The following is a 16975-nucleotide window of genomic DNA, read 5'->3' on the forward strand; positions in this document are numbered from 1 at the left end:
TGATTTTTCATTGTTAAATTTATTCACTTAAGACTTTTTAAAAATTCTGAAAAATCTTTTATAATATGTTTGAAGTTACAGTATCCTCTCTTTATGAATTGATGTGACAACACAGTATAGACTTTATTCTGTCTGTTCCTAATTTCTTCTTAACTTTTAATGTCTTTACTTGTCCTAGTGAAAAGCTGGTTAATGAGTCCCCAAAATTTGTTTTGAAATTTTGTTGGCACATAAATCTAAATGTTTGGGAAACACTAACTTAGAACACAGATAACTGTCTGTATTGATCAGTTTTTGGTTAATATCTAGCCTCCCAACCTTATCCAGGCATCCTCACCCCTCATATCAGCCCAAAACATATTTGGCCTTAGAACGATCCTCACATTGCTTTCTTATTATCAAGTATAATATAAAGTAAAACTTTTGTTAAATCCACATCTTAGTATAAGTAAAGGGGAAAATTATAGAGAAAGAAAATGGTGACTATGTGGTGAGTTATGCAGGTTGACTAAGGTCTCTGAAAGGGAAAAGAGGAAAAACCTGGGTGAGCAAATGAGAAAGAGTTAAAAGGAGAAGAAACAAGGCTTGATTTGTGCCTAAGAGCAAAATTATAGTTTCTAATTATTCACTCCCCTCATCTTCCCTAAGATTAATTGCACATTTCATTGTCAGTCACTCCCCAGCAATAGACTCCTTCCCATGGGGCACCTGGTTAGTTGCAGATTTCATTGATCTTTCCTTGGTTCTTTGACTATGGACATGTGTCAATTAAGCTCTAAGCTGCGTGAGTTTAACACACATTATTTAGATGCTTATTCAGAACCTGCACGTTAATACTGCCACAAGAATCAGTCATGGTCAGAGTCAGGGTTAGTCAGTCTTTTGAAGTATCACATAAAAATATGTGGAAGAGTACAAGTATGCGCTTCACATCCTATCCATTTATATCTTAGTGACCTGAAACCACTCTTTGTTTAGCTGAATGAGTCTGCCTTTTAAATTTTCGGACATGCAAATGACTCTGACATTATTATAATCTAACAGCAGCCTTAATAAACAGCTGATCCGGTTTACTTATTGCCAGGAAAAAATAAGTCAAAATCAACTCTTTTTACTTTTAATTTTGCCTTATAGCGAACAATCTCTTTCTGCAAATCAACTGATGGATCTGTCATAGCTGTTTATTTTGCAGTTATTTTGGAGGACATGTTGCTAAAAGTTAGACGTTTATGGAAGTCATCTTGGACTATACCTGTTTTAGATTTTTTTTTTTTAAGTCAAATCATTGGAATCATGTTGTATGGCAGTGTGAGCCATACTTAAACAGCAGAAAGGAAGAACTTAACTAACTTGACAGTGTGGTCCTTGGTGTCTAATTTTAATCATGTTTCAGCTTACACAAAGCAGAGAGCTTTTATGGCCCATCCTCTAGTAAGAGCATAAGACTAGCCTCCCTCCTTTTAAAATTTTTATTTATTTATTTATTTAGAGACAAGATTTCACTATTTTGCCCAGGTTGGTCTCTAACTCTTGGGCTCAAGGAATCCTCTCACCTCAGCCTCCCAGAATGCTGGGATTACAGGCATGAAGCAAGCCCAGCTTTTTTTTTTTTTTTTTAAAGCTCAATCCTTATTTATATTGTTTTTTCTATATTAATTTCCCCTTTTCCTCAATTTGTCATGGATTGTGTTTGGTTTTGGTGCTACGTATATGTTAAATTACCTTATATTCTCTTTTGGAATGGGTTTAGCTACTAAGTAATTCACTGATTGTGTTTCCATATAATATCCCTTACTTACTAGAAACAGTTTAGGATCTTTATTTTCAACAGTTTCAGTGAGATAAATTTAGGTATATGTTGCTTTGTTTTATGTAACTAGCAGATATTTAGGGCCTATCATGTTGGGTTTTCCATCCAAATGTCAGTGCTTTTTGTGTGCTTTAGGCCATATTGACTCCTACCTTCAATATCCTTCTAACAAAACTTAACAAGACTTAACTTCATACCCTTACTACTCTCCCAGTTGCAACAGAGTTCTTATGCTCAGTGTTAGTGATGTGGTCACTACATTAAAGGACTTTTTGGTTATAGTGAGAAAAAAAACCCAGGGTGCATTAGTGACATGGTCACTACATTCAAGGATCTTTTGGTTATAGTGAGGAAAAAAACAAGGTTACTAAAAACCTTGTTAATTTGAGTAAATGCATCAGTCAAACAATTTTTATACAAGAATAAACACAGAGGATGCATTGAGAAGATTACAGTTTATAGGAATGCACTATGCAGTGACCAGCATATTTTTCATTTTCCCGTTCTTGTCTAATTATATGACAGTTTTAGCAAACTTAAAAATATACCTGCTTATTTTTATAATATTGTCTCAAGTATTTTGCAGAGAGCTATCTTAAATTAATAATATGGCATGTCATAGCAATTGCTTGGATTTCTTCATAACATTGTACCAAATTAACTACCATTCCTGAACCACTGATTATCAGGTAGGCTTGTCAATACAAGCACTAGCACTGTGCTTAGGTGACACTGCTTAAGCACTTACTGTGTACCAAGCACTGTTCTAAGTGCTATACAAATATGAACTCATTTAATCTGCATAATATCTCTATGAAGTAGAATAATTATTTCCATTTTGCATGTGAGAAAACTAAGATACAAGGAAGTAACTTGCAAGGTCTCATACCTATAAGATGTCATTAGAATTAGATGGGCTAGCTCAGAGTTCATGTTCTTCCTCACAACCTTATGCTGCCTTATGTTTAGGATATGACAAATTATAATAAAATGAATGATAAAATAGCCCAATAATAACAAAATTCCACTTGAAGACATTTTGATCCCAGTGAAAACAAATGTGGTTCACACAGAATTGACAAGGATAGACTGATATTTTACCCTCTTGAGTGGCATCACCCAATTCATGCAGAAGCATGGTAGGCCACAGTATAGAATTTGGACTTTATCTCATAGGCAATAAAGAATTGTCTGTGGGTTATAAGCAGAGGAAGATACAATGAAATTTGTTTTTTAGATCAGTTTAGCATTAGTGTGAGAGATGTATTGATTGCTAGGGACTGCGGAGGAAGGAGACCCATTAGGAGAATACGGAATAGTTCTAGAAAGAACCTAGTGCTGGTAAGGCAATAGCAATGGAGTAGAAGAGAACATAGATTTGAGAGATATTTAAGAGATAAAACTGTCAGAACTTCCAAATAGATGATGTGGACGTTGAGATGAAGGGGAAAATAAGAGTCTAGGGATTATGCTCACATTTCTGTCTTGAGATTAACTTATCATGAGAAACACAGAGGCAGAGTGACTAAATGGAAAAAATAATTGGTTTTGAGTTTTATGTAAATTAAGTATTATAGATCTAGAGCTCAAGAAAAAGGTCTGGATGAGCTACAGAATTGAGGGAAGGTGTTCTCTTTCCGGGTCCACAAGGGAGCGTAGTTTTAAAGGCAAGAACTTCCCAGCACCATGCTCCCCTCCCCATCTCTCTCCATCTGGGAGATTTAATGGTCTCTGTTTTAATTTTCGCGGGCATGGGAAGAATCAAAAAGTCAGTTACTCCAGAGGAAGTTCTGAGGAACTCCTTTCGTTTGCCAGAGGTCTTGGAGAAGGTGGGGGTTCCTCCCAGGTGAAAAGTCCCCTTCTTCCACACCCCTTTGGACTCCATGTTTGGGTCCCCTTCCACAAACACTTCCTTTGTGGAAGCCATCTTTCTGTCTCTTGGATTTCCTCACTGGAGTCCCCTTCCACACTCTCGTGGAAGCCTTTCTTCCCCTCCTAAACTCCATCTCTCTCTCTATTCCCTTCCACTCAGTGTGGAAGCTGCTTTCCTCTCCTGGATTCCATCTGTCTGGATTCTCTCACTCAGTGTGAGAGTTAGCTGTTTCTTTCTCTCTCCTTCTTTTTCTCTCTCTACCTAAATAAATCACTTTCTACAAACACTTGAGTCCAGCACTTACCACACACTGTGCCGTGGTCTCCTCTCCCATTTTTTGGGGAGTGATAGACCGAGAACCTGGAGAAATGTGCTCTCAGGGGAACTGAATCCCAACATTGCAGAATGATACTCTTTCATGAGAGTAAATAAGATCATCTTGAGAGATCATGTAGAGTAAGAGAAGTGGACCAAGAGCAAAACTCCCAGGAAAACAAATACTTAAGGAAGATCAGAAGACAAGAAGCCATTAAAGAAATTGGAAAAATGTGACCAGGGGGTACAAAGGAAAATAGGAGAAACTAGTATTTCAGATATTAAGGAAGAATATTTAAGAGTTGTCAGCAATGTTGAATTTGGTAAGTAAGAGTTTGATCTCAGTGACTTTTGTGCCAGTGCAGTCTCAGTAGAGTGGCCCGGACAAAAGCCTGATTATAGTGGATTGAAATGTGATTTTGGAGACTTCCATTTCAAGTCATTTTATAGAATGGATGCTCTGGATACCATCCTCTTATTAAAAAAAAAAAAAAAAAAAAAAAAAAAAAGATCTTCTATAAGGCAATTTTAATTGCATTGTCCTGCCCACAAAAAGTAAGAGACATGTCCTAGGGAGCAAGAAACAGTTGCTGGGATATTGGTTATCCATTTCAATTAAAATGGAATCAAATCCTTTCCTCATACCTCACCCCAAAATTAATGCTTGAAGACTTAAAGACTTATGTGAAAGGATAAACATAATCTCTTAAAAGTAATAATAAAGAGAGAGTATCTTCATGACTACAGAGTAGAGAAAGATTTCTTAGGATACAAACACACAAAGTTCTAACTATCAAACGATGAGTAAATTTGACTCCATTACAATTAAGAACTTTGGTGTATCATAAAATATATGAAAAATAAGTCATAAACTAGGAAGAGGATATTTGTAACCAATGCAACCATAAAGAATTAGTATCCAGAATACACAAAAACTCTTCCCAATCTATTTTTTAAAAAAGACTACCCAGTAGAAGAATATGTGGAAAACATGGACTGGGTAAGGCAAAATAATATCAAAGTAAGAATGGCAAAAATTTTTAAATCTAAATACCAAGTAATGGTGAGAATGTGAATCAGTGGAACCTCTTATACATGCCTGGCTGAAAGGAATATAAATTAATATACCCAGGAAAACAATGTGGCACTATCCTATAAAAATTAACATTCACAAAATCCTAAGACCTAGCATTTCTTCTCTTAGGTACATACCTTAAATAAACATTTACACATGTGGGCTGAGAGACATACAGATAGCAGCAGTGTTCTGATCCGTGCTTCTATCTAAAGCATTAGATTGTCTTCTTTATTTACTTTAATTCCTTTGCTGATGTTATCCAGTCTCATGGATTTAAAGCCTATCTATCAAAGACTCTGGAATTTATATCTCTGGACTAGGTGGGTATTTCCTTGAACTCCAGAATAGTAAAATGAACTGCTTGCTAGGTGAAATCTCCATTTGGATGACTAATAGACATTTAAAATGTAACATGTCCAAATTTGAATACTTAATCATCTCCAAATATGCTTCATCTACTTTTGTGCTATTAAAATTAATATTGCTATGAATGTTTTAAATTATATCCTTTGGTTGGTGTTATATGTAAGCATTTCCATTGCCCATATACTTAAAAGTAAAATTACTAGATCATAGAGTATGCATATGTTCAACTTTAGTAGATATTGACAGTTTTGTAAAATGGTTGTACTATATTCTTACCAGAAATATATTTAAGATGATGAATTCTTTAAATATAATTTAGATCATGATTTTTTTTTTGAGACTGAGTCTTGCTCTGTTGCCAGGCTGAAGTGCAATGGCATAATCTTGGCTCACTGCAACCTCGGCCCTCCCGGTTACAAGCAATTCTCCTGATTCTGCCTTCCGAGTAGCTGGGATTATAGGTGCACGCCACCATGCCCAGCTAATTTTTGTATTTTTAGTAGAGACCGGATTTTACCATGTTGGCCGGGGGTGGTCTCGATCTCTTGACCTCGTGATCTACCCGCCTCAGCCTCCCAGATTGCTGGGATTACAGGCATGAGCCACTGTGCCAGGCCTAGATCATATTTTAAAATCCAGCAATGGCTCCTACTTTACTCAAAGTAAAAGCATACAGTAACCTATGAGGCCCCCCCAAAAATGTAACTCGTTTCCCTCTTAACCACTGTAACCTCACTTCTTTTCTCCCCCTTCACTTGTGCTGCTCTGTTGACAGTGGTGTCCTTGTTAAGTCTTAAACATGCCAGTCATGTTCCCCCTTAGGGCCTTTACACTAGTTGCTCCTTCTCTGTAGAATTTTCTTCTCTCAGATATCCATATGGCCCACTCCTACACTTCTTTCAAGTCTTTGTTCAAATGTCACCTTCTCAGTGAAACCTAAACTGATCTCTGTATCTTAAATTGCAATCTTCAGTCTCCCCCTTTAAAATCCTTTTTACCCCACAGTGTTTTATTTGTTTTGGGAAAGGGGTCTCACTCCGTCATCCAGGCTGGAGTGCAGTGGCAGGATCACAGCTTGCTGTTTCTCAGCTTTCTAGGCTCAAGCAAGCTTCCTGCCTCAGCCTCCTGAATAGCTGGGACCACATGCATGTGCCACCATACCCAACTCAGTTTTTGAGATTTTTTGTAGAAACGGGTTCTCACTATGTTGCCAGGTCTTGTCTTGAACTCCTGGGCTCAAGTGATTCACTTCAGCCTCCCAAAGTGCTGACATTACAGGCATGAAGAAGCACACCCAGCCTGTTTTTTATTTCATATCATTTATCACTTTCAAACATACTTTGTGATTTACTTGAATACGATTTACTTATTTACCATGTTATTATTTTCTTCCTCTAGTGTCCAGAACAGTATCTGGCACATTGTAGATAATCAATATATGTTTGTTAAGTGAATGGTAAGTAAATGAAAGCAAAAAAACCAAACAACAACAGAAACTCAAAAGAGCCTAAAAGCTAATGACAGAAGAAACAAATTATAGTTATTTACACAAAAGCATAAATGAAAATGAGGAAATTACAGCTATATGAAACTACATAGATAAGACCTATAAATAATATTGCACAAGGCAAGTTACTGAAAACTATACACTATAATTTTTATAAAAAGCAAGCAAATCAGTATTTAGGGATATATGTGATTTTTTGTAGGAAATTATTTTTAAAATAAAGGTAACAATAAACTTAAAATTCTGATAATGGAGACAGCATGAGTGGTACAAAGTGATGAATTAGGTGGTGAAGGAGCACATGGATGCAACAGTTTTGGTATGGCCTGTTTCTTGGCTTTGATGGTGGGTTTGAAGTAGTCGCTTTAATGACTTGCACTGTTTTCTTTTGTATTTATCAAATACTACATAATCAAAATTTTATTTAAAATGTGAAAGTGAATGTAAGGTCAGAAAACAGAGTCTGTTAATGTTAATTTTTAGAAGTTTGGCTGAGAAAAGAGTGGTAGCTAGATGGTATGGGGCAGAAAAATGGTGTTAGTGAGAGATGGATGGAATGTGTGGTTTATGTGTGAAACTTTACCATGTTTATGGGCACAGATGGAATGGTTCAAAGAGGTTGAACAAAGGCAAAGATAAAACTACCACACAGGACAGAAATGACCAGTGAAGCCAACTCCAAGTGGAAGATCAGATCGAGTAAAAGGAACAATGCTGCTTCTGCAAAGAGAGGAAAGGAATGAGAAAAGTTTGTGACATTGAGTTCAATTTCATAACTTCAAGAGTTCAGTTCCATGTCAAATAACATTCAGAGCAGAATTTCAAGATATGGTTGAAGGTTGAGGAGGGCTCTTGAAGGGTAATGAGAATCTCTTATAATCACCTTAGAAAACAGGATAGGTGATTGACCAGGGATAGATTCATGAGCAGTGCTGACAGCTGAGTTAAGATTGAAGATACTAAATTTATAAACATGCGAGTCTGAGTACCGCTTGATTTCTACAGTTCAGGTGGAAGAGAAGAGAAGATTAATTGAAATTGGAGATTTTCAGGGATGGGGAAGTCAAAGGATGACATGATGGGAAAGGAAATAAGGCTATGAAGGCAGTGTTGGATCAGGAGAAAAGGGAGATCACTATGAAGAACAAATGTAGAAAAAAGAGAACTGGAGAGATGAAAGAAGGGTATGGTGGCCACATGAAAGTTTGAGATTTCAAAGATGAGATAGTGGAGTTCTAAGTAATAAGTTCCAGGACGTATCTTTGAACATGGATTACTAAAAACAGAATGAAAGACACAGGTTCAAGGAACTTTAAGCCTAGATTTTGGACATTAAAGTCATGCTGATGGGAAAGAGTTGGGATAGAGAACAAAATTGAACAGAACACCAAAGTTCTTAGTAAATGAGGACTCAGCCTTACAGCATTGAGAAGGGCTAGAGGGTTGTGTGAACATATGCCATGATCTCAAGGAAGAAGGAACTTTAGCATGAAACAAGAACAACAGTGGTGATGGGAAGCAGCCTTGGAGTATATGTAGACTACCAACACTGCTTCAAGAGAGGACAGGAATTCTCTGCTCCTGGGGGCTGCTGGGGAAACTGTTGTAAAGGACATCCAGGCTTCATTTCAAGGCAACACAGGAACAAGTGTTCTGTAAAAAGGTTGAGGATACAGGGGAATTTATTTATACTGGAAAAAACTTTCTAATGAGCACAATTGAAAGGATTGAAAAGAGATGATAAGTTAAATAATCAATCAAGACCTGGAAATACAGCTGTGTACTCTACTGCAAATGTGAGCCAAAATGAGAAGGTGGGCTGCAGAGACTTGCTTTTTGTTTAGGGGCTGAAGATCAGAGGCATGGTTGGATTTACAGAGGGGCTGGGTCTAGCATCTATGAGTAGGTTCTGTTGAGAACAGGAGACTCTTTGCTCTTTGGTCTTGTTTTTCAGGGCAACCCTGCCTTTTCATAGGAATTTTGAAGTTAACAATTACCCTTCCCCACTTGTAAGAATAGGCCCTTACTGTCTTATCTCCTCTGGGGTGTCTTACATATATTATTAAGACCTATTTCTCTAGGTTATTCTTTGCCAGTTCTTTTCCACCTTTGTGTGAGATGGGGCCTTTGAACATAGTTTACACTTTTTGAAAAGTATAGCCTTATTATTAGATAATCCTGCTTTTGCCTCACTGTGTGCCCTTGGCAAGTTACTCTGCTTCAGTTTTCTTACCTGGAAATGATGCCCACTTCACTTACTAGGATTAGGTGGGTTAATCCAAGTAAAACACTCTGAATGATGCCTAGTACATACTCTGCACTATGTGATTATTTTTTGAAAATTTACACTGATCATATTTTTACATATTATAACCATTATTTACTGAGTATCATCAACCAGTATACTTGGTACTTTAAATTTATTTAATTTCATTCTCACAACAATGCTATGATTTTGATTAACCTTGTCACAGAAAGGAGAAGAGCAGTAAATTGCCTTGCTAATAAATATTGAAGCTGTTGTTATATCTTTTAATACCAAAATTAACTTTCTTGCCACTGTACAACTTGTTACAAACCACTATGATTATCATTACCTGTATTTTTGTGTTAGCTGTTGATAAATTTCCTGAGAAGTTACATAGCACCATAAAGTAATGAAAGATCTCCAAAAGTTCTTATTATTCTTTCCGTGTTGTAACTGGACATCTCTGGCCTCTTTTCTGGTCTCTACTTGTTTTTGGATAAAGAACTCTGAACCTGCACCTGGGGCTGTCTTTTCAGATTCATGGATATGAGTAAGAATGCCATCTACTCAGGAGAATTTCTTAAAACCTGGGAGGTGGAGGTTGCAGTAAGCCGAGATCACGCCACTGCACTCCAGCCTGGGTGACAAAGTGAGACTCTGTCTCAAAAAAAAAAAAAAGAAAGAATGCCATCTGCTGAGCACATGCACTGATGTCCAGGTTAAATCTTAAAATCAGAAAGAAAACCAACAATGAAAGTGGTAGCCTTTATTCTCTTGAGAGGCAAATAGCCTGAAACATAAATCCCACCCTTGAGACACATGTCTATCACACCTATATTCTGTATACAATTATTTGTGTATTGTGGATATTCCTTAAGGATTGAGTATGGAGAATTATGTTATGTATAATTGTCTCTGACATTTATACATGTCTGATATTTCAGACTGAATCTTTTACATTAATAAATATTATTATCAAATTTTCTAAATGAAAATTAGCGGTAGGCTGCATGAATAAAAAGTTAGAAGAAAGCATTTGTGGTGTTATTGAAGTAAAGGGAACACAAAGAATCATTTTACATCAAATACATATTTCTGAAAGGTATACTTGGATGAACTTTTGAATTGGTTCATATGGAAGTCTGAAAGATGGTCAAATTCGGGGCAGCAACAGTAGAAATCATTTAATTTTTTTTTTGTTTTTTCTGTATCAGAAAAGGCTGCAAGCGGGAACGTTTGCTTTCTTTTCCCCTTCCCCTTTTCCCGGGTCACTGCAGGTCACGTGATAACTATCACGTGACTCGGTCAAAGGATCTTTTCCTCTTACAGCTTTGCAAAAAAAAAAAAGACCGTTCTCCAATTAAAGCTGTTAACGTGTAACTACGCTGTTTCCTTGTTGGATTTTCTTGTTCTCTGCTTCTACTGTAAAAACAAAATGAGTGGTAAGATTTGCTGTTTTTGAACATTCTGTTTTTATTTTAAGACAGCATTGTATTACTCTAAAGTCATGCCGTGTGTTTTTTAAAATAGATGCCAAATATAATCGCAATAAAACTATTTTAAATTGTTGCCATGTAATTACAGAAAGGTTAGACTATGTAGAGTTACTTTGTAATTTTATATTCCACAGAATATTCCATTCTAGGATCTTTATTTTACTAGGTTTTTCTTTTAGAGCTAAAATCTGAAAATTGGCATCAGATTATTTGGAAGCCATTGTGAAAACTGGCTTATAAAGAGAATATGTAGTACGGCAGGAGCATGTTGCATTTTAAGAATTAAAACTCCTGGATAAATTTGTAATTTTATTTTTTAAAAAACTCTTAAATATGAATATATATTAACAAGGAAAAATAAAGAATTTAAGTTATACTAGATGAAATATCTATTTTAAGTCAGTGATGGCACTTTTTAAGTAGCTGGGGTGGGGAGCTTCTCAAATTTCTTAAGACGATTGGTTAGAATTGTTTACTCTTCTGCAGGATTTTGAAACAGGAAATGTACCCTTAATAGCTCCATGATTGAGGTAAATCATGCTGAAATCACGTGGATTATAAAGGAGCTGCTAGGCTGCTAGGTGTATCCACGGTTGTTCAGGTATTGCTACTCTTATGCCAGGTATACATTTGACAATATGATCTGAAACATATTTAGTTTCTTCCTTGGGACAAAAATCTCCCTCAGTGCATAAACATTTAAGTCAGTTTGTAGTTAATCTTGTTACTTCCTAAATTAAACAGTATTATTGGAACTGAGGAGCTAATCAAACATTTACATCATTAAATATGCAAGGCTTTAAGGTTTTGCTGCGATAGACCCAGGAATAACAACAGACATGAGCTGCTGTAAACATTATAATTCTAAACATCGATACTTGTAATTATTATGTTTATACATTAGGAGTTTGCATTCAATGTTGAATGTCACTTCACAACAATATTTTAGGCATTAAATATGGTACTGATAAATTGTCTTTTAAAAAAAAATCTGGCTGGGCATGGTGGCTCATGCCTGTAATCCTAGCAATTTGGGAGGCCAAGGCAGGCGGATCACCTGAGGTCAGGAGTTCAAACCAGGCTGGCCAACATGGCGAAACCCTGTCTCTATTGAAAATACAAAAGTTAGCTGAGCATGGTGGTACACGTCTGTAATCCCAGCTACTCAGGAGGCGGAGGCAGGAGAATCCCTTGAACCTAGGAGGAAGAGGTTGCAGTGAGCTGAGATTGCGCCACTGCACTTCAGCCTGGGTGACAGAGTGAAACTCCGCCTCAAAAAAAAAAAAAAAAAAAATCTTAACCATGTACCATTTCTGCCTCAGGATTAAAAACAAAAATGTACTTGCTAGAGTGAAACAATTACTTCATAAAGAAGTAAGTTTTTAAGTGTTTTTCCTAGACTACACCTATATTTACTGATAGTTTAGGTTACATTTGTTCTGTTTTCAGCATCACACTTGGATGTTATTAAAGAACAAAGTAGAATTTTGATTTGCCAAATTATAAACTATTGTAGCAGCTATCAAAGTATAATATGGTTTGAATTCTAACTACATACATATTCATATTTCTGATAAAAGGAGGGCAACTCGAAGCAAGTGTTAGGTTTTACTATTTTAAATGTAATTAGCAGTAACTTACTACTCTGATGGCAAAACAAAAACACCTGTTGTAATGATTTGATTTAAGGATTAAATTTGACAGCTTACGAAGGGACCCACAGTAAAGGTGCAATGTTAATGGCCTTTATTAAGATTACAAATATGATTTTCAATGAATTCTCTGTCAAGTGCTCAGCTGAATTTCACATATTATAAATAATATCTAAGCCACCTGTAAGGATTTAGGAAGTTAGTTTACTGTAGTTTTATATACATTAGCTAATTAAGGTAAACCAGCATTAGTTTAAAACAGTTCTCATTTCTCTTGAGTCTAGACTATAGAAGCAAAAAGGTGAGTTTTACATGAAGCTTTACTGCCTGGAGGTATAAAGCAGATCACAAGTTTTATTCAGTAAATTAATAGGTAATGTTTGCTTAAACTTAAGAAAATTTTATTCTTTCTCTCATGTTTTTAAGGATGTAAAGACAACAAAGGCCTTAATTTTTCTTAGATGCTTTAGAGCATAGTTCTTAAGCCTCAAATTACCTCAGTTGCCAATAATGCGTAGTATTATCATGTTTACTAAAAATGTGGTAAGGATATATTCTTAGAAATAAAACTACCTTGTTTCGAATCCCACTTCTGCCACTTGGGGAGTTTAACCTCTCTGTGCTTCAATTTCCACATCTAGAAAATGGAGATGATGATAATATTTGCCTGTTAGAGTGATTATGAGGAGAAAAATTATGTCAGAGGCCTGGCACATAGTAAGTTAGTATTAGTTACACATAATTAAGATAATATTCTGGACGACTTCATATATTTGGTAGGCTTGTTTTGGATGGGAAGAGTATCTTGTTGAAAGTTCTTTTCATAGCCAGATATTAAACAGTGTAATTCAGTAGTCTACACAAACACTTCTTATTTTCTCTCAACCACTTCAGTCTTATCCCTACTTTGTTTTCCCCTCCCTACCTCTTCAGTTTTTTCTCTCCCCTCCGCCTTTCTCCCATTTCTCCACACTGTTCATCGTCCCCCTTACCCTCTGTTTTCTACTCCTCTCTATTCTTGCCTTCCTCTTCACTCTCTCCTTTACTGCCTCGTCTCCTTCCTTATCCCTCCCTTTTCCTCTCTAACCTCTCGCCTTTCCCCTTCTCTCTCCTCTTGCCTTTCTCTTCTCCTTGCTTCCCCCTTTTTTCTCCACTTTTCCCACTTTATTTACCCCTGTTTAGTATTTTCCCTCTTACACCCCCTTTTTTTAAAATATTCTCTTTTCTTTTCCCTAGCTGACTCATCTCCCTGGCCCTAATCCCATCACCACTGTGTGGTTCTGCCCTTACCCCTTGCTTTCCCTAGAAAGGGCAAAATGGCTGTAATCCGGATTTGCTGTGACCTCCACGCCCTTTATTCTTGTTTTCTGAAGTATGTATCTTAACAAAGTTAACTGTTTTCTACCCTACAATTAAGTTTTTTCCTCCTTCATTTCTTTTATAGCTGAGAGTCATTATATAATGGTAGATTATAATTCTGCATATACAAGAGATCCTTTCCCCTTTACATTCCTTATCAGACTTTTGTACTATATTCTTTTAGAAATAAGTAATTTCTTTGAAAAGGTTTCATTTCAAGTTATTAAAAACCAATGGGCATGAGGGGATACTGCAGTGTAAAGTTACAGGGAGAAAGGAACTGAAAGGGGTAAGAGACTTTTTTTTTAAGTTACATAAAGCAACAGATTTTAGTTCCTAGAAAGAATAAAACACCTTCTCCAAGTGCTTCTTTTGTTCCCAGAAAGGTTAAAAGAGAAGGTAAACTAGAGATAATTGTTACAAAAGTTAATTGGAAAACCTAACACTATAAAAGTGAAAGGAAGTGTAGAATGAGAGAAGCCGAATTTTCTTTTTTAGAACTTTTAGTGGGAGAAACAAAAAAAATTTTTTCCTTTGGATAAATACACATGTGGCATTTCTCTTTGTTCTTAAGCCCCCATAGATGTGAAACATACATTACACAAGTATTTTAACCCTAACAAAGCAAGTTCCAAATTTCTAACTATTGTTCCTCTTGCTGCTTCTAACTCTTGCTTTTATATTATGTCCCTATTACTTTTGAAATTTTTGCCTTTCATATTTTTCATTGATTTCATATGTAGAGTTTAGTTTGATTTTTCTCCAGTCAATGTTTCTAAACTTAAAACTACCATAAGAGTCATCTGGGATATTTGTAAAGCGAATATGATTCAAGACCCCATTGACTAAATAAGAATCTCTAGGAGAGCCTGTTAATCTTTTAAAAAGCCCCCCAGCAACTATTATTATTATTACCTGGCAAGTTTAAGAAACACAAATGTAGGTAAAGGGTAATTTGTGCACTATTCAAATTTTTATAACAGGTCAATCATCTGAATGTTTTTTTAATAAAAATGTTACTGTTGGCTTGGGTGTTTAGATGAAGTATTCAAAGTGTAATTCAAATTGTTTTCAACTTTAGCTCAATAAGCAATAATAAATCATTTCTGTTACCCATTCAGGTCCTGCTCAGGTTCCAATGATGTCCCCAAATGGTTCTGTGCCTCCTATCTATGTGCCTCCTGGATATGCCCCACAGGTACGTTTTTATGTTATTTTTCTTTTCATATTTATATAGTAGTGATAATGTTATTCTCTTTGACTTTGATTTTGGTGAAAAATACCATTTAATTACTGAGGCTTACTCAGTGTTGTGTATCTATGATAAATCTATTTATTTCAATTATTTTAGTATATTTGGAAAGAAAGAAAAATTTGTATTGGCAGCACTTCCATCATTTGGCCTTGTCTTTGGGTATTAAGTCACAAAAGAGAATTCATTCTAGAGTTTTATCTCCCTAAATATATGACTAAATAAAAATAATATTTTAGGTTGTAAAGGTGCCTACACTAACATTTTTTAATTTAGTCACTTGCTTAGATGTAACCCAAGACAATGTTTCCAACTTTATTCATACCATGAATCTCAGACACTGATGATAATTGTATGGCATATTGTGTTCAATAGAAAAGAGTTTAGATCTGCAACCCTAAGGGATGAGGGATCAGTATCTCCATACACCTGTAACCTTTTATGCACAATGGCTGGGAAGCTCTGATCTTAAAATATAGCTAATTAATGTACACAGGCAAACTGAATTATACTGTGAAATCTGCAGGTGTTCAATATCTTCCACTACTGAGATTCTGTATAGTCTGTACTCATTGCCTCAGTCTGTTTTGGGAGATAATTTCTCTCCCTAGCATTGAATTTACACTTGAAGTTTTCTTCAGGCCCTCTCTTACTTCCTCCCTAATTATGCCAGAGTAGTGGTGGTGGGATATTGGGGTGGATTTTCTGCCCACTGTATGAAGTACACCATCACATGAAAGACAGCAAAAGAAGAGCATGCTGAGAAGGAGAGAATGGAATGAGATACAGAGTCAGAAAAGCTGAGTCCATATCTTATTTCAAACCTTTGCTGGCTGCATGGTCTTGGGCAAATCAACTTCCTTAAGTCTCAATGCCTTCATTATGAGATGAGATCACGTATTGAAATTACCTTGTAAGCTTTCAGAATGGTCTCTACTATCTCTACTTTTGTTTAGCACACTGACTCCTTGATAGAGTCTGCGTTCTGCCTATATTTTTCTACTAAAACTGCTCTCCACTGTGTACCCAATCCAAAGGCCTGCTTTCTAGCCTGTAATTTTTGACCTCTAAAAATTTGGCACCGCTGATAAGATTTACTGCAGATTTCCTTGACATCATGCTGCCCTGATTTTTTTTCCTACTTCTCTGTTCCACCTTCTCAGTCTTTCTTCTTTTACATGAAGACTGTTCTCTATCATAGTTCAGTTCATCATTTATTCAGTGTTACCGTGTACTAAGCTCCGTATTGGTAACTAGTGATATGATTAAGACGTGTTCTTTCAGTGCACTTACAGGTTTTCTGCTGTTCTTTCATCTTACAGTACCGTTTCTTTTTATTTTTTGTGGCAAACTCCCCTTTTCATTTCACTTCATTGTGAGCTTCTGGAAGCAGTTTTCCCTGAGCCTTTCCAGGTGCTTCTCCCTTTGGGCTTTCATGGCATATTATTAATACATGTATTCCTCTTTTCATAAACTTGTCAAACTGTTTGTTAATTCTCTTTCCTGAGAAGATGATGAATTCTTATAGTTCCTATATTCAAAAGTGTTCCACAAATATGTATTGAGTGTTCATATATGTCAGATACTCTGGAGTGCTTCGAATATGTCCATGACTGAAAGAGGCAAAGACTCATGTCCCTCTGTGGCTTATATTCTTATCGGGAGAGGCAAATAAAAAGTGGAAAAACTCAATAATGTTTGCCAGGTGCAGTGGCTCGTGCCTGTAATCCCAGCACTTGGGAGACCAAGGTGGGTGGATCACCTGAGGTCAGGATATATATATATATACACATTTTATATATACACACACACACACACACATATGTATGTATAGCCATTATCATACTGAATGGGCAAAAGCTGAAAGCATTCCCTTTAAAAACTGGCACAAGACAAGGATGCCCTCTCTCACCACTCCTATTCAACATAGTATTGGAAGTTCTGGCCAGGGCAGTCAGGCCAGAAAAAGAAATAAATTGTATTCCAATAGGAAGAGAAGTCAAATTGTCTCTGTTTGCA

At 36.3% G+C, this 16975-nt stretch overlaps 1 protein-coding gene across 5 annotated transcripts in view; it reads left to right on the top strand.

Annotated features, from left to right (window-relative positions):
• The window catches only part of FNDC3A (fibronectin type III domain containing 3A), a 193494-nt gene that overhangs the window by 100390 nt on the left and 76129 nt on the right, over positions 1–16975 (top strand). For 4 of the 5 annotated variants that reach the window (XM_012465127.3, XM_012465128.2, XM_012465129.2 and 1 more), the window contains exon 4: positions 14826–14902. In XM_012465127.3, the coding sequence (XP_012320550.2) occupies positions 14826–14902 (77 nt within the window). Of the gene's footprint in view, positions 1–10513; positions 10640–14825; positions 14903–16975 lie in introns of those variants that run through there. The other variant, XM_012465130.3, reaches the window with a different exon arrangement.

This window comes from Aotus nancymaae, unplaced genomic scaffold, assembly GCF_030222135.1.
Source record: "Aotus nancymaae isolate 86718 unplaced genomic scaffold, 86718_ANA_hifiasm-v0.15.2.pri h1tg000009l, whole genome shotgun sequence".
In the NCBI taxonomy this organism is placed as follows: domain Eukaryota; kingdom Metazoa; phylum Chordata; class Mammalia; order Primates; family Aotidae; genus Aotus; species Aotus nancymaae.